General features: G+C 39.3%; 1 protein-coding gene across 2 annotated transcripts in view; it reads left to right on the top strand.

The window, feature by feature from the left end:
• The window catches only part of UBTD2 (ubiquitin domain containing 2), a 65,123-nt gene extending 41,780 nt beyond the window's left edge, over positions 1–23,343 (top strand). For both annotated transcript variants that reach the window (XM_058723443.1, XM_058723444.1), the window contains exons 2-3: positions 771–1,007; positions 20,849–23,343. In XM_058723443.1, coding sequence (XP_058579426.1) covers positions 771–1,007; positions 20,849–21,246 — 635 coding nt within the window. In that variant the 3' untranslated portion in view covers positions 21,247–23,343. The remainder of the gene's footprint in view (positions 1–770; positions 1,008–20,848) is intronic.
• The last annotated feature ends 298 nt before the right edge of the window (positions 23,344–23,641 follow it).

The raw sequence follows: 23,641 nt of genomic DNA, 5'->3' as shown, positions 1-23,641 counted from the left end.
TTTTAAAATACTGCCGTTATTGTTTGATGAAACCCTTATTGCTATTTTTCTGGGTAATTTTTAAAGTCATCCTGGGGAGAAGGCATAACTGAGTTGAAAAGAATTACTAACTTGTCAATGGACATTTTGGATAGAACCTTCTAATGTCCTCATTTGCTCTTGTAGTTCTAAAATAGGGAAATTTCAGGGGCCCCTGGGTGGCTCAGTCGGTTAGGCGTCCAACTTCGGTTCAGGTCGTGTTGTTGCGGTTCACGAGTTTGAGCCCTGTGTCGGGCTGTATGCTGACAGCTCAGAGCCTAGAGCCTGCTTCGGATTCCGTGTCTCCTGTGTCTCCTGTTTGCTCTCTGCCCCTCCCCCACTCATGCTCCGCCTGTCTCTGTCTCTCAAAAATAAATAAAAAACATTTAAAAAATTTTAAATAGGGAGATTTCAGAATGCAAGAATTAACTAGTAGGCGGGGCACCTGGGTGGCTCATTTGGTTATTGATAGCAGCTCAGGTCTTGATCTCATGGTTTCAGGAGTTCAGTCCGTGTCAGGCTCTGCCCTGACTGCTCAGAACCTGCTTGAGATTCTCTCACTCTCTGCCCGTCCCCACTCACGCTCTGTTTTTCTCAAAATAAATGAATAAACTAAAAAAAAAAAGAATGACTAGTAGGCAAACTTGTAGGTATAATTTTGATGAGTGAATCAAACAGGACTGACCAGATCACTTTTAATACATTGTTTATAAATTTTGGTTTTCATATCAGCTTTTTATTTTTCTTCTCAGTCGCTTTAGGTCGTAACCAGCCTTTGAAAAAGGAGAAACCCAAATGGAAAAGTGATTATCCCATGACAGATGGACAACTGCGCAGCAAGAGGGATGAATTTTGGGATACTGCACCAGCTTTTGAAGGCCGTAAAGAGATTTGGGATGCCTTGAAGGCTGCAGCACATGCTTTTGAGAGCAATGATCATGAACTGGCACAAGCAATCATTGATGGTGCAAACATAACATTACCACATGGTAGGTTTGGTGGTCCTCGGGGACAAAGGGGAACATAATCAGCTCCTTTCTAATAACAAGAAACCAAATGAGAAGTGTTCATTTTACTTGCTGTGCATGATTCTCCTCCCTGCACACACAACCCCCCCCCCCATCAAAGAGGAACATTTGTCTTTGCTTCTTTGTGGATTTACTTTGTGTGTGTGTGTGTGTGTTTTGTTTTGTTTTGTTTTTTTAAGTAAGCTGTGCCCAACGTAAGGCCTTGAACCCATGACCCTGACATCAAGAGTCACATGGTCCACTGACTGAGCCAGCTAGGTGCCCCAATATATGTATTTTTTAATATCTAAATATCTTGGGTATGCCTGTGTGGCTTAGTTGGTTGAGCATCCAACTCTATTTTGGCTCAGGTCATGGTCCCGGGGTTGTGGGATCAAGCCCTGCATGGGGCTCTGCACTGAGTACGGAGCCTGCTTGGGATTCTCTCTCCCTCTTTCCCTTTGCCCCACTCCCCCACTTGTGTGCTTTCTCTTGCAAATAAATAAAAATGAAAAAAAGATTTAATATTTTTAATCTCATGAAAGAGAATGCTTAATAACCTGTATTTTCTAACTTACGTCCTCAGAAACTTCCTTGTTCTTCATCAAGGACCCTCCACCCCCTACCCCAATCTTTTAGAGCTTCTACTTTATTCCTTTCCTAGGAGCACTAGAGAAGTAGTCTCACATTTAGATCTCAGAAGCCTTAGAGACTCAGTGGATGCTTCTTTAGTCTTTATGCTTTCTCATCAAGCCTATTTTTAGCAAAATGAAAAAAACTAAACATAGAAGTCACATGTTTTGAAGGACAGTTTTCTATGGTTGCAGGCCTGAGCATTATGAAGAACCTTTTTCTTTTGCTTAGGAATGTGACTCTAGGGACCACCATTAGCTTTGAGTATTTTCAGGAACACATATCTGCTGGACCCATGCACATCCTCTTGCTTGGTCTCTTTGATTAGAAACACTTCAAAATTTTTCATGGTATGCTGAGCTTTAAGTGTTAATTTTATACTGTATTTATAAAATTTTTCTCTTTAGTTTTTCAAATTAATATTTTTCCATGTTAGTCCTGTATATAATCACCTGGGTTCTTCTGTATCCTTTTCTATTCATTTATATCTTCATTGTTTCTTTTTCAATATCTCCCTTTTTGTCTACATTTTCAGAACACTGCTTTTCACTGTTTAATCATCTGCTTTATGTCCTTTGACTCCTTTTCAAATAAAGATATTTTAACTTTAATAAAGATAGTATCCTTCCCAGTTTTCCAAATCTCTGTTAATTTTCTGAACTAACTGTGCTTCCAAGAAACTTTTAAAAATACATATTCCAGGGGCACCTGGATGCCTCAGTCTGTTAAGTGTCCGACTTCGGCCCAGGTCATGATCTCACGGTTTGTGAGTTCAAGCCTCACATTGGGCTGTCTGCTGTCACCATAGAGCCTGCTTCGGATCCTCTATCCCCGCCCCCCGCCTCTCTCTCTACCCCTTCCCCACTCATGTGTGCATTCTCTCTGTCTCTCTCTCTCTCTCTCTCTCTCTCTCTCTCTCTCAAAAATAATAAATTTAGGGGTGCCTGGGTGGCTTGGTAGGTTAAGCATCCAACTTCAGCTCAGGTCATGATCTCATGGTTTGTGAGTTCAAGCCCCACATTAGGCTCTGTGCTGGCAGCTCAGAGCCTGGAGCCTACTTCAGATTCTGTGTCTCCCTCTCTCTCTGCCCCACTGCTGCTCACACTCTGTCTCTCTAAAAAATAAACATTAAAAAAAATTTTTTTTAATAATAAATTTAAAAAGAAATTTTAAATACATATTCTATAGGTGTCCTGTTCTTCATTATGAAAGCTTATTAGCATAGGCTTGTGTTAATAACATTTATTGAGCACCTACTATATATAGATCACTTTTTCTGCACAGATGGAAAAATTATCCTTCCTACATTTAAAAAATGTTTAACTGAATGTCATTTCAGTATGACTCTTTAGTCCTGATTTTCATGAATACCCTCTAAATTCTTTACTTCTTATAATAATTGGGGTGGTGGACATCATCTTGCTCTGTTACCTCTTTCAGTTCTATATCTTGTCTTCAGATACTAACTTTATGGGCACCTGGGTGGCTCAGTTGGGTAAGCATCTGACTCTTGAACTCAGCTCAGGTCTTAATGTACAGTTTGTGAGTTGAAGTCCTGTGTTGGGCTCTGTGCTGAGCTCTGAAGCCTACTTAAAAAAAAAAAAAAAAAAAAAAGCTAGCTTTATATAAAGGAAAGAGTCTTCCTTTATAATTACTTTAATTATAAATTATAAATGTAATATACATATGTTTTGTAACATATATACATATATATGTAATATATAAATTATATATGTATAATTAATTATATTCCTTCTGTTTTTAATACTTATAGCCTATATTTTTAGAGCAGTATTTATTTATTGTTTGCATAGGTTTGCAAGTTGGGAGTAGGGGATTGGGGGTGGGAAAGAATAATTGTTTATGTGTGATTGCCTTAATGTAGAATAAGCCTGAGACCCAGAACCTTAGAACTTTGACTTCCCTTACTTTGTACTTATCATAGTTATCTATAGGAATATCTGATTGTGTTCTATAAATTATGGCCTGTTTACAGGTTCATGGAGACAAAGTAGCTCTGTTTTATGTAAGGCAAGGGTCTATGCATTATTTTATTGGATATGGGCTCAGATCTCTTTGCTTATTCTCTGCTTTAGTATGAAGGAATCAAACTGATGTTTGATCTTTCCTTGTTCAAATGTCTAAAATAACTTTCTGGGTATTACTGTCATTGGTACCCTTGACTGAATTTCCTTGTTCATATCTGAAACTTAACAGTGTTTCTTGGGTGGACTTTTGAATTGTGTTCTGTCGTGTGCTCTAACTCACCATTAGTTTATAACTTAGCTATTTAGCTACATGATTTTACCTAGAAGTACTCAGTGGTGTTGCTGAAATTTAAGTGTTCTCATTTGTAAAATATGGATTATAACTACCTACCTCCTAGGGTGGTTGTGTTGATTAAATGTGATAACACATATAAATTACTTACCATAGTCCAGAAAACACTTGATAAATAGTAGTGCTAATGGTTGTACTTCTTTTTTTTTTTTTAATTTTTTAAATTAATTTATTTTTATAATTTATAACCAAGTTAGCACATGGTGCAACAATGATTTCAGGAGTAGATTCATTCGTTAAGCCCCTTACCCATTTAGCCCATTCTCCCTCCAACAACCCCTCCAGCAACTCTCTGTTCTCTATATTTAAGAGTTTCTTATGTTTTGTCCCCCTCCCCATTTTTATATTATATTTGCTTCCCTTCCCTTAAGTTATCTGTTTTGTATCGTAAAGTCTTCATATGAGTGAAGTCAGATATTTGTCTTTCTCTGACTAATCTCGCTTAGCATAATACCCTCTAGTTCTATCCACATAGTTGCAAATGGCAAGATTTCATTATGATTCCTGAGTAATACTCCATTGTATGTATATACCACGTCTTTATCCATTCATCCATCAATGGATATTTGGGATCTTTCCATACTTTGGCTATTGTTGATAGTGCTGCTATAAACATTGGGGTGTATGTGTCCCTTCAAAATGGCATACCTGTATCCATTGGAGAAATATTTCATAGTGCAATTGCTGGGTCATAGGGTAGTTCTACGTTTTAATTTTTTGAGGAACCTCCATACTGTTTTTCAGAGTGGCCGCACCAGTTTGCATTCCTACCAGCAGTGCAAAAGAGATCCTCTTTCTCCGCATCCTAAAACCATCTATTGTTGACTGAGTTGTTAATGTTAGCCATTCTGACAGGTATGAGGTGGTATCTCAGTGTGGTTTTAATTTGTATTTCCCGGATGATGAGTGATGTTGAGCATTTTTTCATGTGCCAGTTGACCATCTGGATGTCTTTGGAGAAGTGTCTATTCATGTGTTTTGCCCATTTCTTCACTGGGTTATTTGTTTTTTGAGTGTTGAGTTTGGTAAGTTGTCTAGAGATTTTGGATACTAACCCTTTATCTGATACGTCGTTTGCAAACATCTTGTCCCATTCCTTCGGTTGCCTTTTAGCTTTGCTGATTGTTTCCTTCGCTTTTTATTTTGATGAGGTCCCAGTAGTTCATTTTTGCTTTGGTTTCTCTTGCCTCTGGAGACGTGTTGAGTAAGAAGTTACTGCAGCCAAGACAAAGAGGTTTTGCCTGCTTTCTCCTCTAGGCTTTTGATGGCTTCCTGTCTTAAGTTTAGGTCTTTCATCCATTTGAGTTTATTTTTGTGTATGGTGTCATAAAGTGGTCTAGGTTCATTCGTCTGCATGTTGCTGTCCAGTTTTCCCAGCACCATTTGCTGAAGAGACTGTCTTTATTCCATTGGATATTCTTTCCTGCTTTATCAAAGATAAGTTGGCCATACGTTTGTGGGTTTCTGGGTTCTCTATTCTGTTCCATTGATGTGAGTGTCTGTTTTTGTACCAGTACCATACTGTCTTGATGATTACAGCTTTGTAATACAGCTTGAAGTCCAGGATTGTGATGCCTCCTGCTTTGGTTTTCTTTTTCAAGATTGCTTTGGCTATTCAGGGTCTTTTCAGGTTCCATACAAATTTTAGGATTGTTTGTTCTAGCTCTGTGAAGAATGCTGGTGTTATTTTGATATAGGTATTGCATTGAATATGTAGATTGCTTTGGGTAGTATTGACATTTTAACAACATTTGTTCTTCCTATCCAGGAGCATGAAATAATACTTTTCCATTTTTTTGTGTCTTCTTCAATTTCTTTCATAAGCTTTCTATAGTTTTCAGTGTATAGATTTTTCACCTCTTTGGTTAGATTTATTCCTAGGTATTTTATGGTTTGGGTGCAATTGTAAATGGGATCAATTCCTTGGTTTCTCTTTCTATTGCTTCATTATTGGTATATAGGAATGCAACTGGTTTCTGTGCATTGATTTTATATCCTGCAACTTGGCTGAATTCATGGATCAGTTCTAGCAGTTTTTTGGCAGAATCTTTTGGGTTTTCACATAGAGTATCATGTCATCTGCGAAGAGTGAAAGTTTGACCTCCTCCTGGCCGATTTAGGTGTCTTTTATTTCTTTGTGTTGTCTGATTGCTGAGGCTAAGACTTCCAATACTGTGTTAAATAACAGTGGCGAGAGTGGGCATCCCTGTCTTATTCCTGACCTTAGGGGGAAAGCTCTCAGTTTTTCCCCATTGAGAATGATAGTAGTGGTGGGTCTTTCATATGTGGTCTTTATGATCTCGAGGTATGATCCTACTGTCCCTACTTTCTTGAGGGTTTTTATTAAGAAAGGATGCTATATTTTGTCAAATGCTTTCTCTGCATCTATTGAGAGGATCATGTGGTTCTTGTCCTTTCTTTTATTGATGTTATGAATCACATTGATTGTTTTCCAGATTGAACCAGCCCTGCATCCCACATATAAATCCCATTTGGTAGTGGTAAATAATTTTTTTAATGTATTTTTGGATCCGATTGGCTAGTATCTTGTTGAGGATTTTTGCGCCGTGTTCATTAGGGAAATTGTTCTATAGTTTTCCTTTTTAGTGGGGTCTTTGTCTGGTTTTGGAATCAAGGTAATGCTGGCTTCATAGAAAGAGTTTGGAAATCTTCCTTCCATTTCTATTTCTTGAAACAGCTTCAAGAGAATAGGTGTTAACTCTTCCTTAAATGTTTGGTAGAATTCCCCTGGAAAGCCATCTGGCCCTGAACTCTTGTTTTTTGGGAGATTTTTGATTACTAATTCGATTTCTTTACCAGTTATGGGTCTGTTCAAATTTTCTATTTCTTCCTGTTTCAGTTTTGGTAGTTTATATGTTACTAGGAATTTGTCCATTTCTTCCAGATTGCCCATTTTATTGGCATATAATTGCTCATAATATTCTCTTATTATTGTTTGTATTTCTGTTGTGTTGGTTGTGATCTGTCCTCTTTCATTCTTGATTTTATTTATTTGGGTCCTTTCCTTTTTCTTTTTGATCAAACTGGCTAGGGTTTATCAATTTTGTTAATTCTTTCAAAGAACCAGCTTCTGGTTTCGTTGATTTGTTCTACTGTTTTGGGTCCTTTCCTTTTTCTTTTTGATGAAACTGGCTAGGGGTTTATCAATTTTGTTAATTCTTTCAAAGAACCAGCTTCTGGTTTCGTTGATCTGTTCTGTTGTTTTTTTGGTTTCGATGGCATTGATTTCTGCTCTGATCTTTATTGTTTCCTGTGTTCTGTTGGTTTGGGGTTTTATTTGCTGTTCTTTTTCCAGCTCTTAAGGTGTAAGGTTAGGTTGTGTATCTGTGACCACCTTTCTTCCTTCTTTAGGAAGGTAATGGTTGTATTTCTTGAACTCTGACATTAACAAGTAAATTTGTTGTATTAATTATATACAAATCTTTAATTATAGAGTTTGTTCATTTTTCTGGATATATTATCTACTGATAACATCTTTTTCTGGCTTTTAGGAGATTGCCCATGGGCATATGCCTAATCGAATTTGGAGGTTGTGTTAACTCAATAGCTACAGGTTTATTAGACACCTAAACATTGAGGACATAGTTTAGTATCATCCCATATCTGGGCCATCCCTATCCCTTTCATCTACATCTGTTAGTATTACCATAAGAGTATTGAACAATACTTAGATATTAGATTGACAATCTGAAGAGATCTTAGGCCCTACACTCCTTTCTAAGATTCTTTCAGTCAGATCTGTCTCCTATCTTGTTTTCATCTCATCCTCTCTGTCTTCTCTTTCCATAATCTTATTATCTCAACCTATTCATATTATCTTCCCAATATAAATATTATAAAAAATTCTTCAACGTTTGAAAACTATACGGAAATGTCTTTGTAAATGTTATTTGTATAGGTCTTGCTATCTTGTCTGTTATTTTATTTTATTTTTTTAAATTTTTTTTTTTTTTAACATTTATTTATTTTCGAGACAGAGAGAGACAGAGCATGAAGGGGGGAGGGGCAGAGAGAGAAGGAGACACAGAATCGGAAGCAGGCTCCAGGCTCTGAGCCATCAGCCCAGAGCCCGACGCAGGGCTCGAACTCACGGACCGCGAGATCGTGACCTGAGCTGAAGTCAGACGCTTAACCGACTGCGCCACCCAGGTGCCCCTTGTCTGTTATTTTAGATTTTGTGTGTACAAAATAAGCAAGGATTATACACTTTTTGGTTTAAGTTGTATTTAATGTCAGTGTTATGTGCACAAAAATTATGTATTACTCAATGGCTTTTGTTCCTATAAAGTAACTATCTTCTTTCCTGTGTTGTTTTTGAAAGAAACAACCAAAACACATCCCACCACCCATTGCCTCTACCCCATGTTTCCTCCCTTATTTTCTTTTTTTTTTTTTTTTTTTTAAATTTTTTTTTTTTCAATGTTTTTTATTTATTTTTTGGGGCAGAGAGAAACAGAGCATGAACGGGGGAGGGGCAGAGAGAGAGGGAGACACAGAATGGGAAACAGGCTCCAGGCTCCGAGCCATCAGCCCAGAGCCTGACGCGGGGCTCGAACTCACGGACCGCGAGATCGTGACCTGGCTGAAGTCGGACGCTTAACCGACTGCGCCACCTAGGCGCCCCTCCCTTATTTTCTTATAGTGGTTCCTTGAATGATTCTGTCCTTGTCTCAGTTCCAGTCTGCAGGTCATATTCATTATATTTTTGCCTTGTCCAAGTACAAAATAATTCCGTGCTTCCTAATGATCTCCCTTTATTAGTATCAGTGGTGTCTTTAGTTCATTACTCTAAATGGCAGTAGGGAGAGTTAAGAGGGCGGCTGGTGTCATAACTACCTGGGAATATTATATGTATGCATATATTTTCACTCTGCAAATTGTGACTCAGATTGAGGATGATATGGACATGTATATTGTGGAAAAATCTTCCTAGTGATTCTCGTATCTGGCATCTCTTTTCTGTAGCCTTCTATCCTTTAAGAGCTTTATTTATTTATTTTTAATTTATTTTTTAATGTGTATTTATTCTTTTTTTTATAAATTTTTTTTTTTTTCAACGTTTTTTATTTATTTTTGGGACAGAGAGAGACAGAGCATGAACGGGGGAGGGGCAGAGAGAGAGGGAGACACAGAATCGGAAACAGGCTCCAGGCTCCGAGCCATCAGCCCAGAGCCTGACGCGGGGCTCGAACTCACGGACCGCGAGATCGTGACCTGGCTGAAGTCGGACGCTTAACCGACTGCGCCACCCAGGCGCCCCAATGTGTATTTATTCTTGAGAGAGAGAGAGAGAGAGAGAGAGACGGAGCACGAGTGAGGAGAGGCAGAGAGAGGAGACCTAGAATCCCAAGCAGGCTCCACGCTCTGAGGTGTCAGCACAGAACCTAATGCGGGACTCAAACCCACGAGCCACGAAATCATTACCTGAGCCGAAGTTGGATGCTGAACTGACTGAGCCACCCAGGCACCCCAGAGCTTTATTTTTCATGATTTACACAACACTTTTTACTTATGGTCCTAAATTTCTTAAAGAATATCTCCTTTTTCTAACTGATTGCTATTTTGGCATTACCTAAAAATCATAAAAACATTCCTAACACAGTATTTTGCCACTAAAACTAGGTTACAGATTAAATGGCTTACCCAAATTAGCATAAACAGGTTTTTCCTTTTGTTTTTGTTTTTTTAAGGTGTGAGATGCCTGCCGGGCTCAGTTGGTACAATGTGTGACTCTTGATCTTGGGGTTGTGAGTTCGAGCCCCACATTGGGTGTAGAGATTAATTAAAAATAAAATTATTTATTATTATTATTATGTTTATTTATTTATTTTTGAGAGAGAGAGCACAAGCTGGGGAGGGGCAGAGAGAGAGGGAGTCAGCAAATCTGAATAAAGCAGGCTCCAGGCTCCAACCTGTCAGTGCAGTCCGACATGGGGCTTGAACTCAACGAGCTGTGAGATCATGACCTGAGTCAAAGTCGGACACTTAACCAACTGAGCCACTCAGGCGCCCTTTATTTTATTATTTTTTAAAGTTTATCTATTTAGAGAGAAAGAGAGCAGGGTGCAAGTAGGGGAGAGAGAGAGAGAGAGAAAGAGAGGGAGGGAGGAGGAGGAGAGGAGGAGAGAGAGAGAGAGAGAGAGAGAGAGAGAGAATATCCTAAGCAGGCTTGTGCTGTCAGCACAGAGACCAAAGTGGGGCTTGAACCCATGAACCATGAGATCATCACCTGAGCTGAAATCAGGAGTCACTTGCTTAACTGAGCCATCCAGGCACCCAAAAAATAACATATTTTTTAAAAGGTGGTTGTTAATTCTTATTTTTCACAGAATCTGGCTCATAGTTTGTTTCAGAAATAGTATCTGTTTTATAAAGATGAGCATTTAATGCTTTTTAGAATTATTATATAGAAGATTAAAACAATTTTTAAAATTGGCTACTCCCTCTTCCTACCTTCTAATTTTTTAGAAAGGGTTATTTCTTTAGCATCTACAGTTAGTATGGTTTCCATCTTCCTTCCAATTCAAATGTAAAAGCTCCCCTCTTAACCTTTCTTGTATAAAAGGAGTAGCTGCTCACTGTTATTCAAACATGCACTTTTCTCTTACTTATAGACTTAACTCCAACTTTATTATTCTTGTGACTAAACATTGGCAGGTGTTCAGTTATGCTTTTCAAGGTCCATTTCTTTTGTCCTTTTTCATGCTTAGGGATATGGGAGATAGAAAAGGGTAATTCTTTAAAAACTTTTTAAAATCACCTTCAAAATACAGGTTGCCCAGAAATTTTTTTTTCCTTTTTCCTGGTCTTATCTCAAAATATATCAAATGTGAATAGATCAAACTATGTATAATGCAATGTAAGTTTTTAAACGTCAAGGCACTTATAAGTAGCTTAAATAGAGCATTTCTATGTAGAGGGAGCCAACATGATGAAAAGAACACCTGGACTGAGAATCAAGAGTAATAAAATACTAATAACTCGTGATGGTTTGAACTGATGTTATATAATCCTCATGCCTGTAATAATCACGTACAACAACCCCCCGTTTTAAAAGATGAGGAAAATGAAACACAGGTTGTGTCCTTTTTCCAAGTGAGAAGTCATGGAATTGAAATTGGGATTTGAACTCAAGTCCTGGATTTAACAGTAACAAAGCAATTGAATAACACCATCAAGTCATTTCATCTCTGTTTTTTGTTGAGTGACCACACAAGTAATCTTCAGTGTTAATTCCATTTTTAATCTCTCCCACACTATATAGAATACTTTGAAACCAGGGCGCCTGACTGACTCAGTCAGTGGAGCCTGTGACTCTTGATCTTGGGATTGTGGATTCAAGCCCCACGTTGGGTGTAGAGATCACTAAAAATCTTTAGAAAAAAACAAAAACAACTCCTCCCCCCCAAAAGGTATACTTCTATTAACACTAAAGAGAAACAAGTGGATTCTCTAAGACATGGGTAGGCAGGATGCGTATGTGTAGGCCTTGTTTCTGTTTCCCTTAAGTGAGAGTCCCGTTAAGAAGCAGATCATGGGGTGCCATAGTGGATCAGTTGGTTTAAGTTGAAGTCAGTTGACTTCAGCTGAGGTCATGATCTCATAGTATGTGAGTTTGAGCTCCACATCAGGCTCTGCGATAGCAGTGCGGAGCCTACTTGGCATTCTTGTTCTCTCCTCTCTTCCTGCCCCTCCCCTGCTCGCATTTTCTCTCTCTCAAAATAAATAAACTTAAATAAAAAAAGAAGCAGTGCATGAATTCTGGGTTATTTAAAGGTCCCTATAGAGGTGCCTAGGTGGCTCAGTTGATTGTGTCTGACTCTTAATTACAGCTCAGGTCATGGGGTTGAGCCCTATGCTGGGCTCCACGATGAGCATGGAGCCTGCTTGAGATTCGCTCACTCTCTCCCTCTGCCTTTTTTTTTTTTTTTTTTGTAATGTTTATTTTGAGAGAGAGACACTGCAAGCAGGGGAGGGACAGAAAGAGAGGGGGACAGAGGAGCTTGAAGCAGGCTCTGTGCTGACAGCAGAGGCTGATGTGGGGCTCGAACTCACAAACAGTGAGATCATGACCTGAGCCAAAGTCAGATGCTTAACCAACTGAGCCACCCAGGTGTCCCAGAATTTGTCTTTTAATAAGCTTAATTGATAAATTTGTCATCAACATAAAGCTTAAGAATGAAAGCATGAAGACATTACACATACGTGGAGACAGAGGATTTTCTCCAGACTATTGTGTTTAGAAATGAAACAGGAAATTAATATAGGATCTGTTGAATGACTAACCATAAGTTAATAGTATATTAATATATTAATGATTTCCACTCTATCCTCGAAGAAACAAAAATGATTTGGAGTTATAAAATGTAAACTTATCGGGGCGTTATGGGTGGCTCAGTTGGTTAAGCATCCGACTTGATTTCAGCTCAGGTCACGATCTCACGGTTTGTGGCTCGGAGACTGCTTGGGATTCTGTCTCTCCCTCTCTCTCTGCCCCTCCCCTGTTTGCTCTCTATCTCTCTCAAGATAAAAATAAATTTAAAAAAAAATAAAATGTAAACTTAACCATTCTTCTGTTTCTGTCACCCCCCCCCCTTTTTTTTCAATTAGAGTGACAAAGGCCTTGAAATAGCGGAGGTAAAAGATTGTCCCTGTGTCAGTAGGCTTCTCTGAAGATCATTGTCCCCTTAAATATGTGACAAAATGTTGCACAAGCTCTTAATCATGGTTTAACTATCAGATGGCTTGAGCAATGTACACAAGCTAAGCCACCTTTCACATGCTTGCTAGAAGATAGAGAGAGAGGGAGAGACAGAATCCCAAGCAGGTTCCATATTAGACTTGGTGCTTCTGAATGCTACCGTCTTAATAGCTAACTTGGTAGCATCTCCTAGTGTTTGACTGCCAGATATAAGCTTAATATAATTCCCAGGAAAGTGTTGTTTGCATGAGAGCTTGACATTAGTTAGTCCTAAAAGACCACTCATATTTGAATGAAGGGTAATTTTGATGGTCCTTTTGACATTGCGATTCAGGTTTGTAGAGGACCCCATGAGGCATAACGCATTGGACTCAAACTCTGTGAAAGTTTGATGCTTTGTGATGCTGCTGTGAGTGAGCTCTCCCCTGTAAATCTGGTTCTGAGATTTAAAACTTGTGTGAGAAGGGAACCAACATTATTGTTTTCAATGGGTTTATTATATGTATTAGGCAATTTTGCATGAGTTTTATTATTTAATCCTTATGACAATTCTGAGATAGATACTATAGTCCTTGGGGAAACAGATTGAATATATCCAAAATTAGTGTCTAAATTAAAATTTGAGTATGATCAACTCCAAAGCTGCTATTCCTTGCATCAGATTCACTACTTCTCCTCCAGTCTTCTGGTCCTCCATTAGACTTGACAGTAGGCTTCCCAAATCATAGGATGAACCTACTGTTTTGTTCCTGTACAGTCTTTCTGTTATTTCTGTGCTCCTATCCAACTTTATTAGGCCTTCCTTTGCCATAAGAAGTCACATTTGTTGAAAAAGAGTTTGTGCCTTTTGGGTCAGTTAGAAAAGAGAAATCAGGGGAAAAAAAGGAAGGAAAGGAAGGAAGAAAGAAGGAAGAAAAAAAGAGAAAGAGGAAGGAAGGAAGGAGAAGGAAGGAAGGAAGGAAGGAAGGAAGGAAAGAAAGAAAGAAAGAAAGAAAGAAAGAAAGAAAGAAAGAAAGAAAGAAAGAAAGAAAGAAAGAAAGAAAGAAAGAAAAGAAAGAAAGGAAGAAAGGAAGAAAAGAAAGAAAAGTTCAGAATAAAGACAGTATTTCTACAAGCTTCGGAAGAGACCCCCAATGTGACAAAAGCCTTGTAGTTCCAGGACATTGCCCACTTAATTAATTTTGGGAGGACAGTTTTCTATATCAGATTGTCAGTGTATTTTAAATATTAAAATTTCAACTGTATTGAGGTATATTGAAGTATACTAACAGCACATATTTTTAAATTTTTTTTAATGTTTATTTTTGAGAGACAGACAGACAGACAGAGCATGAGCGGGGGAGGGACAGAGAGAGAGGGAGACACAGAATCCGAAGCAGACTCCAGGCTCTGAGCTGTCAGCACAGAGCCCGATGCGGAGCTCGAACTCACAGACTGTAAGATCATGACCTGACCCGAAGTCGGATGCTTAACCAACTAAGCCACCCAGGCGCCCCAAGTGTACAACTTGATCAGCTTTGGCATGTATACACCATGAAACCATCATCACAAGATAACCTTTCGTATCTCCAAAAGTTGCCTAATGTAAAAATTTATTTTTACAAATTTAACAAATTTGTTCATGTAGGGGCACCTGGGTGGCTCAGTCAGTTAAGTGTGTCTGACTTCAGCTTAGGTCATGATCTCAACAGTTCGTAAGTTCAAGCCCTGCACCGGGCTCTATGGTGACAGCTCAGAGCCTGCTTTGGATCCTCCATCCTCCTCTCTGTCTGCCTCTCCCCTGCACACACGCTCTCTCTCTCTCACTCTCTCTCTGTCTCTCAAACATTAAAAAAATCAAAAAAACAAAAATTTGTTCATGTTGCTATGTGAGTCTCAAGTAGTAAAAACATTAAGACTGACTTCAGTCTTATAGGAGTGAGCATAGAGGGATAAGCAGTGAGGCCTTTGAATGAAAGGCTGAAAAAGGCCTCTTTTTTTTTAACCTGAAACATTGCTTGAGAAAGAGTTCTGGCATTTAGTAAAGCTATTCTTATTATTTGGTGTATAATCTAGTTTTAGCTTTTTAATTTTCTTGTGAAGTATTTTGGTGCCTAACTAAAAATAACCATAGAAAACAGTTGACCGAGGAAAAGAGAATATCTGCATAAGTCATCTAGACAGAAGGTAAATAAAAACTTGAGAAAATATGTATGAAATTAGGACACAAGGTGGAGCCTTGGCAGCTTTCTTTCTGTCATGGGGAGATTTCAGGGCTTCCTGACCTGGGGAGGTGGTACCCTGGCAGTTGTCTATCCTGGTGGCCATCTGTCCCTCCTAGGACTTGAAGCCTGTGATAGGTTTGTGAGGAGAAGGGAAAAAAGACAGGAGCGTCCTTCCACTGAGACTGCTTGGTGAGCAGTGTAAGCAAGCCTGACCAGAACTTCTTTAGAACTAGTGAATTTGCTAAATGAACCATACCCTCAGGGTCCAGTGGGCAGTGAGTAAAAACCTAGAAATTGCAAATGCAAACATAGCTAAAAGTGATTTTAGAAAGGTAGAAAAATGCCTACATTATTGACATTCAAAGTGGTTATTTCCTTCTTGTGTTTAAACGTACAGGCTTTCTTTCAGGAAAACTCTCCATCTTACAACTTTGCCCTGTTGTTCATACATTCCTCACATATGGTAGGTGAGACAGTGACAGTAATAGGTCCATTTTGTCACTACATTTGGTGGCCTCAGTCACAGCACTGAAATTTAGTCACCGTTTTCTTTTGCCTCATCTTCCAGTTCCTTCTTGGATCTTATATTGTTCACATCATTGGCAGTTGTGTTGGTGGGCTGCATTTGGACTGTTGGCTTCTTGCTCCTTGTGATTCATGTTTGACTTTTCATCCCTCTAAAAGTTTCCTCTTCATGGGGCACCTGAGTGGCTCAGTCAGTTGAGCGTTTGACTTCAGCTCAGGTCATGATCTCGTGGTCTATGAGTTCGAGCCCTGTGTTCGGACTCTGTGCTAACAGCTCAGAGCCTGGAGCCTGCTTCGAATTCTGTGTCTCCTTTTCTTTCTGCCCCTCTCCTCCTCACACTCTCTCACTCTCTCTCACTCTCTCTCAAAAAGAAACAAACATTAAAAAAAATTTTTAATTTTACTCTGCCTCCCCCCCCCCCCCCCCGCCATGTCCATTTCTTTCTTCCCATTAGCCATATCACTTGGGAACCCAGCCCTGTAGTTTTATCCCTATGTTACACATTTACTTCTTCAGGAATCAGATTATTTCAGTCTATCACTTATTGTGTCTGACCCTGGACAAGTTCTTTCTCTCTGCTTCAATTTTCTCATTTGTAGAATGAGTGGAATAGACTGGCCATAGAGGGCTATTGTGAGGATTAAATGTTAATGTGTGAGAAGTGCTTAGAGCTAGAGCGAATGTCTGCTTTTATGTTCAAACCTGTACATCTGAGATTATTACTCTACAAGCTGCTCTTAACCCTTTTCCCAGTATGTCTTTTCAGTTACCTGCACATAATTCAGTTGAAGTATCTCACTGAACCTGAAGCAGTTAAGAAACTAAGCAAAAAATCTTGTAACCCTAAATTCTCTGTCACTCTCATTTCCTATTTAGGTGATTCTTTCCTTTTTCTTTTCCATCATCCAGAACCACTCGATAGGTCTGGCCAGTGACCATATTCTCTGAGATCCAATTCTTTCCATTGCTGTAGTCAGGCAGTCATTTCAGCAGGTCCCCCTGATACCAGGCATTGTCTCTTTATACAAATGATAAAATAGCCTTCAGCCTTTTGTTGTTCACTAGCCTAACCCTAGCACCTGGAACATTGCTTGGCATGTAACAGCCACTCAGTATCTGCTGGATGAGTAACTCATGTACTGTATCAGCCACCTCCGGTTACTTCCTACATTACGAAGTCTAAAGTCCCAAATCTTTCTATCAGGTTGCCACTGTTTCTGTCTATCTAGTCATTTCACATCATCGATTCTCTGTTCTACCTTAGCAAAATCACTTGCTATTTCCTGCTTACCTTGTACTAATTCTTGTTTTCTTATTGTTCCTATTTCTTGAGATGCCCTTTCCGTGTCCTGCCCAGAACACACTCTTTCTTCAGAATTTCTCCTCCTTTGCTCTGTTAACTTCAGTCACTCTTCTGTTGTGTGATGTCTCAGCTTTTGTTTGATTTTCAATGTGTCAATTTATACTTAAAATCTCTGGTGGGTTTGCTGTATCTGCTTACCTCAATTAGAAGTTTCTGGGGATCTAGGGCAATGTTGGCTCTCTTGTAACCTTTTCTCCCTAGGGTCTTACACTCTTCCACGTGTTTAGTAAATATACCTGCAACAACTCCGTGCACTGTGAAGATTCTTTTCTAGTAGTCCTTGTGAAGTCCTACAAAGGTTGTGTGTTAGAGATCACTATTAGAGCAGTTTGTCTTTAGTGTAGAGATTTAGGGCTAATAAACAATGGAGGATTGGGAGTGTATTGTTCAAAACTCTGGTCCTACAGAGAAGGCATTCTGCTCTGAGCAGGTAATTCTGGGGTAATATTCAGCTGTGGGCTATATATATTGTCAGCAATGATTGTTTTTAATGATAACTTATGATCCCAGGTATTTGGGGAGAAAATAACCAATAAAACTATAGCTTAAAGTGTAACAAAATCATATCTGACTTCCCCTATTTAGTTATTTAGAACATGTTTGTAACTCAGATTATAATTTGACAAAAGTGAGGAAAAGAGTAAATCAGAAAACTTCATGTTAATGAAGTGCAAGTTACCTTTCCCAAAATATTAAAATATGGAAGCTAAGCAATACGAAGTCTGGATAGCTTATTTCCAGCATCATAGATATGAGTGCTGCCTGAGCTAGAATAAGAAGATATGCCATCTACTGGCATCACTTCCATGGAATTTTTATTCTCACCGATTTAAGTCTGAAAACGGAATTTCTGACTTGTTGGGCTGAAGGGCAGAAGGGAAGACTGCATTCCAGGGGCACCTGGCTGGCTCAGTCAATAAAGCATGCAACTCTTGATCTTAGGACTGTGAATCTGAGCCCAACATTGGGGGTAGAGTGTGCTTTAAAAATAGATAAATAAATAAAATCTCTTCCTTTATGATATTATCTTAAAAAGGTGGGGGAGGGAGAGAAATGAGTGAATGAATTGGCAGAAGATGCCTGAAAGTAGCATTTTGTTTTTTTAATTTTGTTTTTTTAAGTTTATTTATTTACTTTGACCAAACTGACACAAGCAGAGAAGGGTCAGAGAGAAGGAGAGACAGAATCCCAAGCAGGCTCCATGCCATCAGTGCAGAGCCTGATTTGGGACTTGAACACACAAACCATGAGATCACGACCTGAGCTGAAACCAAGAGTCGGACGCTCAACTGACTGTGCCACCCAAGTGCCCCTGAAATTAGTTTTAAGAAAAAGAGAGAAGGGGCGCCTGGGTGGCCCAGTTGGTTGAGCATCCGACTTTGGCTCAGGTCATGATCTCGCTGTCCGTGAGTGAGTTCAAGCCCCACATCGGACTCTGTACTGACAGCTTGGAGCCTGGAACCTGCTTCGGATTCTGTGTCTCCCTCTCTCTCTGTCCCTCCCCCACTCATGCGCTCGCGCTCTCTCTCTCTCTCTCTCTCTCTCTCTCTCTCTCTCTCTCTCTCTCTATCAAAAATAAATAAACGTTTAAAAAAAGAGAGAAGCCTGCTATCTATGGCGTAGGGGCATTCAGATGTAAAAAGAGCCAAAGTACCTATTTGATTGTATGTTTGTTTTGAGATTGGCATGCACTCCTGTTGTAGCAATGTACAAAAGCTGCTATGACATCTCTAGTCCTTTTCTAAAGAGGTGTCTTTCAGTCTGGACGTGGTTCTGCTTGCCATTTGACTGCTTTTGTTTGCAGGCCTGCTATTTTATATCTGTCACGGCACTGACGACAAAGCAGCACATGCAAACCTGGAAACCACTTTAGAGATTTTCTCCTGCCTCATTTTGCTGAGTGAGAAGCGTATTTCAGGTTAAAGAATATTGCTTAAGGTTGCACAGCTAGTTAATAGCAAGGCTGGGAGTTTCATCTTGGTCTCTAGGTTTTGAAGGTAATGATTTGGAATGGTGCTTCTCTAAAAGAATGTTTTTCTAGCAGAACAATTATGTAGATATGCTCTGGTACTTAGGCTGACCATACTACCCCCCCCCCCCCCCAGCAATATCAGTGGGATATATATCTGAGGTGTTTCCTTAATAGAGGTGATGGGTCTTTAGTGAACTCTCCATGTTCTCTCTCCTAGTTCTCCTGGTGGCCAGCCCATCTGGAAGACACTAGTAGATTTCTTTGCCTCAGGACTAGGCTATATAAATAGTGAAGTTTGCACAACTGACTCTACCATTATTTATAAATAGCGTTGGTACTGCAACTGTGCTTGAAGTGTATCCATTTCTGCAATGTCCTAGCATTCACATTAATTAGTGAACAACACAGAGGCTGAATGATATCTTTAAACACAGGGGCACCTGGGTGGCTCAGTCACTTGAGCATCCGACTTCGGCTCAGGTCATGATCTCGCGGTTGGTGAGTTCGAGCCCCGCGTCGGGCTCTGTGCTGACAGCTCAGAGCCTGGAGCCTGCTTCGGATTCCGTGTCTCCCTCTCTCTCTCTCTGCCCCTCCCCCGCTCGTGCTCTGTCTCTCTCTCTCTCTCTCTCTCTCTCTGTCAAAAATAAACATTAAAAAAAAAAATTTAAACACAGAGGAAAGGGGAGATTCGCGTGTGTTATGCTTGGTGACTGAATTCTCACCCGTTTTCATGTAATTTAGAAGACAGAAGCCATGGTGGGCTGGTGACTGTTCCAGTCTCATTTTGGATGCCTTATATTTTCAGCCTATTGATAGTGGCCACAAAGTTCAGTTCATTGACTTATTTGTTCATTAATAAGTATTTCTCAGTGTCCCAACCCCCTTCTCATTAGCCTGTGTGTTTTGAATATGGTAGATGTTTTTATTTTTTATCCAAATTGACAATCAGCTGACATTAATGTTACAGTTTGAACAAAGGACGTGATATGAATAACCTTGTAAGAAAACATTCTTTATGTATGCTTTCAAGCTTCCCAGGGGAAGTCCTGGTAATTATAATGCAATTTATGCTTTATAAAGAAATCAGCCATTAATACCTCCTTCTAAACCATAAATGATTTTTTTCTCTTCCCTGAGCTATCTGGTTATAAACTTCTTACCCCTTTTGTTCTTCCTTTTCAACCCATAACTTCTCTGTAACAGATTAACTAATTGGGGTTAAATAAAACCCCTCAGTCGTTTTTGTGGTGATTGTGCAAATGAGGTTCATCTATAAGCCAGGAGCCAGAGCAGCTGGTAAGCTCATCATCTCCAGTTTGTGGTGTCTTTGACGAAGGACTTTTGGCTAAGTATTTAGGAAGTTGAGGCACTGAGGGAACTGCTCTGGAACACTGTGTTGGGGTGAATTGGGTTTAGAGATCTGTTTTTTGCTTTTTTGGTTGTTGTTAAGGTCGCTGATTTATTTCTTTAAAAGATATCCCAGCACAATTTGAATATCCCCTTAACTTGGTCCAAACACTAATAATATTAGTAAATTTGGATTCTGTGTCCTTTTTTTTTTCCTTTACCTTTTTTTTTTAAGTTTATTTATTTTGAGAGCGAGAAAGCAAGCACCAGTGGAAGAGGGGCAAAGAGAGAGATGGAGAGGGAGAACCCCGAGCAGGTTCCATGCTGTCAGCAAGGAGCTTGATGCAGGGCTCGATCTTACAAATCGTGAGATCATGACCTGAGCTGAAATTAAGAGTTGGATGCTTAACCGACTGAGCAACCCAGGCGCCCCTCTTTTCCTTTATCCTCTTTTAATGAAAGTGTGAATTAGGTACAAAATGGCTTAGAAAACATGAGGGTAAGGGGCTAGGGTCCTGGTTAAGGTAAGGTTAAGACCAAATAATTGGCCATGGGCCTTCATGATGATCTTTGATGAGCAGCTGGCAGTGATTGGCCTTGTATTTTTTTTCTCCTCTACAGTGGCAAGCTAGCAAGAGGCTTGAGCATTTTGCAGGGTATAAATAAAAATGCATTCATTGAGCTGAAACTCTTACTCATATCTTCTCTTTTTGAAGGTGCACTTACAGAGTGCTATGATGAACTGGGAAACAGATACCAGCTTCCAGTCTATTGCTTGGCACCACCAATCAACATGATCGAGGAAAAGAGCGACATAGAGACTCTGGATATTCCTGAGCCACCACCTAATTCTGGATACGAATGTCAGCTCCGTTTGCGCCTTTCCACAGGCAAAGACCTCAAACTTGTGGTCCGCAGCACAGACACAGTATACCACATGAAGAGGAGGCTACATGCAGCAGAAGGAGTGGAACCGAGTAGTCAGCGATGGTTCTTTTCTGGCAGACCTCTCACCGACAAAATGAAGTTGGAAGAGCTGAAGATCCCAAAGGACTATGTTGTACAGGTTATAATGAGCCAGCCTTTGCAAAACCCAACACCAGTGGAGAACTGATTGGTCCTATTGGCTGGTCCCCAGATCCCTCCCGCCCCTTTTTATTGTTGTTGTCATTTCCTACTCTATGGCGTGAAATTTATTTTCACTGCTCTGAATTCCATATGAATGGATTTAGTTCTGAGGAATTACCAGTGAAAAATTCCATCTGTGATGGAGACCAACAAAAATAATTAATAAAACACAAAGAGCCAGCCTTTGAGACTCATGTAATTACCGTTTCTAATTTGTAAGGCAGTTAAAAAATAGATAACCATTTATTTTAAAATAGCCAACAACAATGTAATGACTGTATTTAAACAATTTGGACTGTAAATAGAATGTTATGTCCATGAAGAACAGCACCAAGCACCTTGTGAATACAGAATCAAAAAAAAAAAAAAAAATAGATTCAAGAAATCATCGATAACAGTTATAAAACTTGAGCTTTTTAAAATGGAAACTGAAAAGAGCAGTATTCAAGGTTCACTTCTATTCTGATCTTGATTCTTTGCTCAATACTATTTAGCCATAAAGGAGTAGAGACTGGCAAATTGTGTTTTAGTATTGCTTTCCCCATCCCCATATCTTGAGCTCCTTATTTACATTCACACTAAATTTTGGTGCCTTCCAACACATTGGTGGCAGGCACCCTTCTGGAACACTAGGCAATAATTTAGTGCGGTCAGATCTCTGATTTTCAGCTGATACTCACTTGAAAAGTCACTTGTCCATTTGCTGAATAGATATTTTGAAATGTCTCTATGATGAAGCTGTTTTTATATCCAGGCTTAGAAGGTCACTACAATGTAATACCTTCAATTCATCTACCTACTGTGCTTGGGACTTTTCAGCATGTTCCCCCAAATGCACTGGGCCAGGGAATGCAAGGAATCAAGGGCAAGTGTTCCCACTATAAGATAATAAGGTAAATTCTCTCTTCTCCCCCACTCTGCAGGAAGGGTGTAAGTAAAACCCATTGTATCTGTGCCTGGGAGAATTGTGCCTATTTTCAGTCTAAGAGAAAATTTCAACTCCTAATTTACTAGTATGTTTACGGACATCGCTTAAACATCAGCAGTGAGACCAAATGATGAAATATTGCTTTATATGTTAGTGCTTTCCAGTTCACTGTTACCTCTACTTGTGGTGGATGACAATTTTCCTCTCTCATCTTTCCTAGCACAGAGTCCAGTTAAGAACCATCCGCAGATTAGATGAGAAGACAAAAAAATCTGATGAGAGCGCCTGATTCTCTCACACTATATGACTGGAATAAAGCTGCCAAGGGTTATATTTAATTTGGAGCCTTTTCGAAGTTCCACAAATGAGAAGGGGGCTATCCCATAATTACTGTAGCCCCGAGCCTCGGTGAGATGGCAAGGTAGAGGCAGGAAGGTGCTTATACTGCTCTCCTTGGAAAATGATCAGACCTCCACACCTATTTGGATGAGAAGCACTATTATTATTAATTTTAATGGCAAAATGAAACTGCTAATTAAATGTAAAGTTTAAAATGGCATTAAATTTCCTATAGCCTGATTAGATATAATATCTGTAATTGTAACTTCTGTTTCTGAGAGCTTTACTTCCCTTTCTTCATGCAATCATCTTAAAGACTGTGGCTACATTTAATTTAGGATTGCTAATAATTGAATCTAAATTCAAGAGACGATAGCAGCGTTCATTCCGAAGGAGTATTTTGATATTTGAAGGTAGAGGTTTGAGGGTATTTGACTGTAACGCCCTGTCATCGAAGAGTTTTGTTGTCATTTGTGTGCCACATTGACTAATAGCAACATCTCTCAAAGACAACTGGAAAAGTGTTCAAACCTATTTTTCTTAAGTTACATTGGGTGATATCATCAATAATCTATGGTTGGTAAGAAGTTTTCTTGTTTGTTTAGAATTTGAGCTCTCAAGAATTTATTTTGTTTTAAAGGAAAATATACTTTGCATAACAATTTTCTGGGCATGTTTAACTAACCTGGATGAGAAAACCATGGTGCTGTTTAATGTAAATAGATTGATATAAGATTGGACCAATACTTGATGTGTACAATTTTAGTATGTAGGGTTTTTGTGCTTTTTTTAAAAAAAAAAAAAAAGTTCAATTTTTCTCTTTGTCTTGGCTTTTATTCTGGGTTTTTGTTATTCTCTACAGAAGGGTAATCTGCCTCATTCTAATGAAACCTCTAAGAAAGTTTTTCTTCTTTTGAAAAACCTTACCTCAATAAATAACAAGTTCATTATCACCAGACTTTGGCTCTGCTATGCCAAACCATACATGGTCATTTATAGATATGCTTTATCTTTCACGTTGAAATCTTGGTCTAAAGTAGGCTGTTGTGTTTTTTTCTTTTTTCTTTTTTTCCTCTCTTTTAGAGCTAGGGTGTGAGTAGGGGAGAAGGGCAAA

This window comes from Neofelis nebulosa, chromosome 1 (genome assembly GCF_028018385.1).
Source record: "Neofelis nebulosa isolate mNeoNeb1 chromosome 1, mNeoNeb1.pri, whole genome shotgun sequence".
In the NCBI taxonomy this organism is placed as follows: Eukaryota; Metazoa; Chordata; class Mammalia; order Carnivora; family Felidae; genus Neofelis; species Neofelis nebulosa.
The sequence above is the reverse complement of the archived record's forward strand: the minus strand, read 5'-3'. Positions and strand labels throughout refer to the sequence as shown.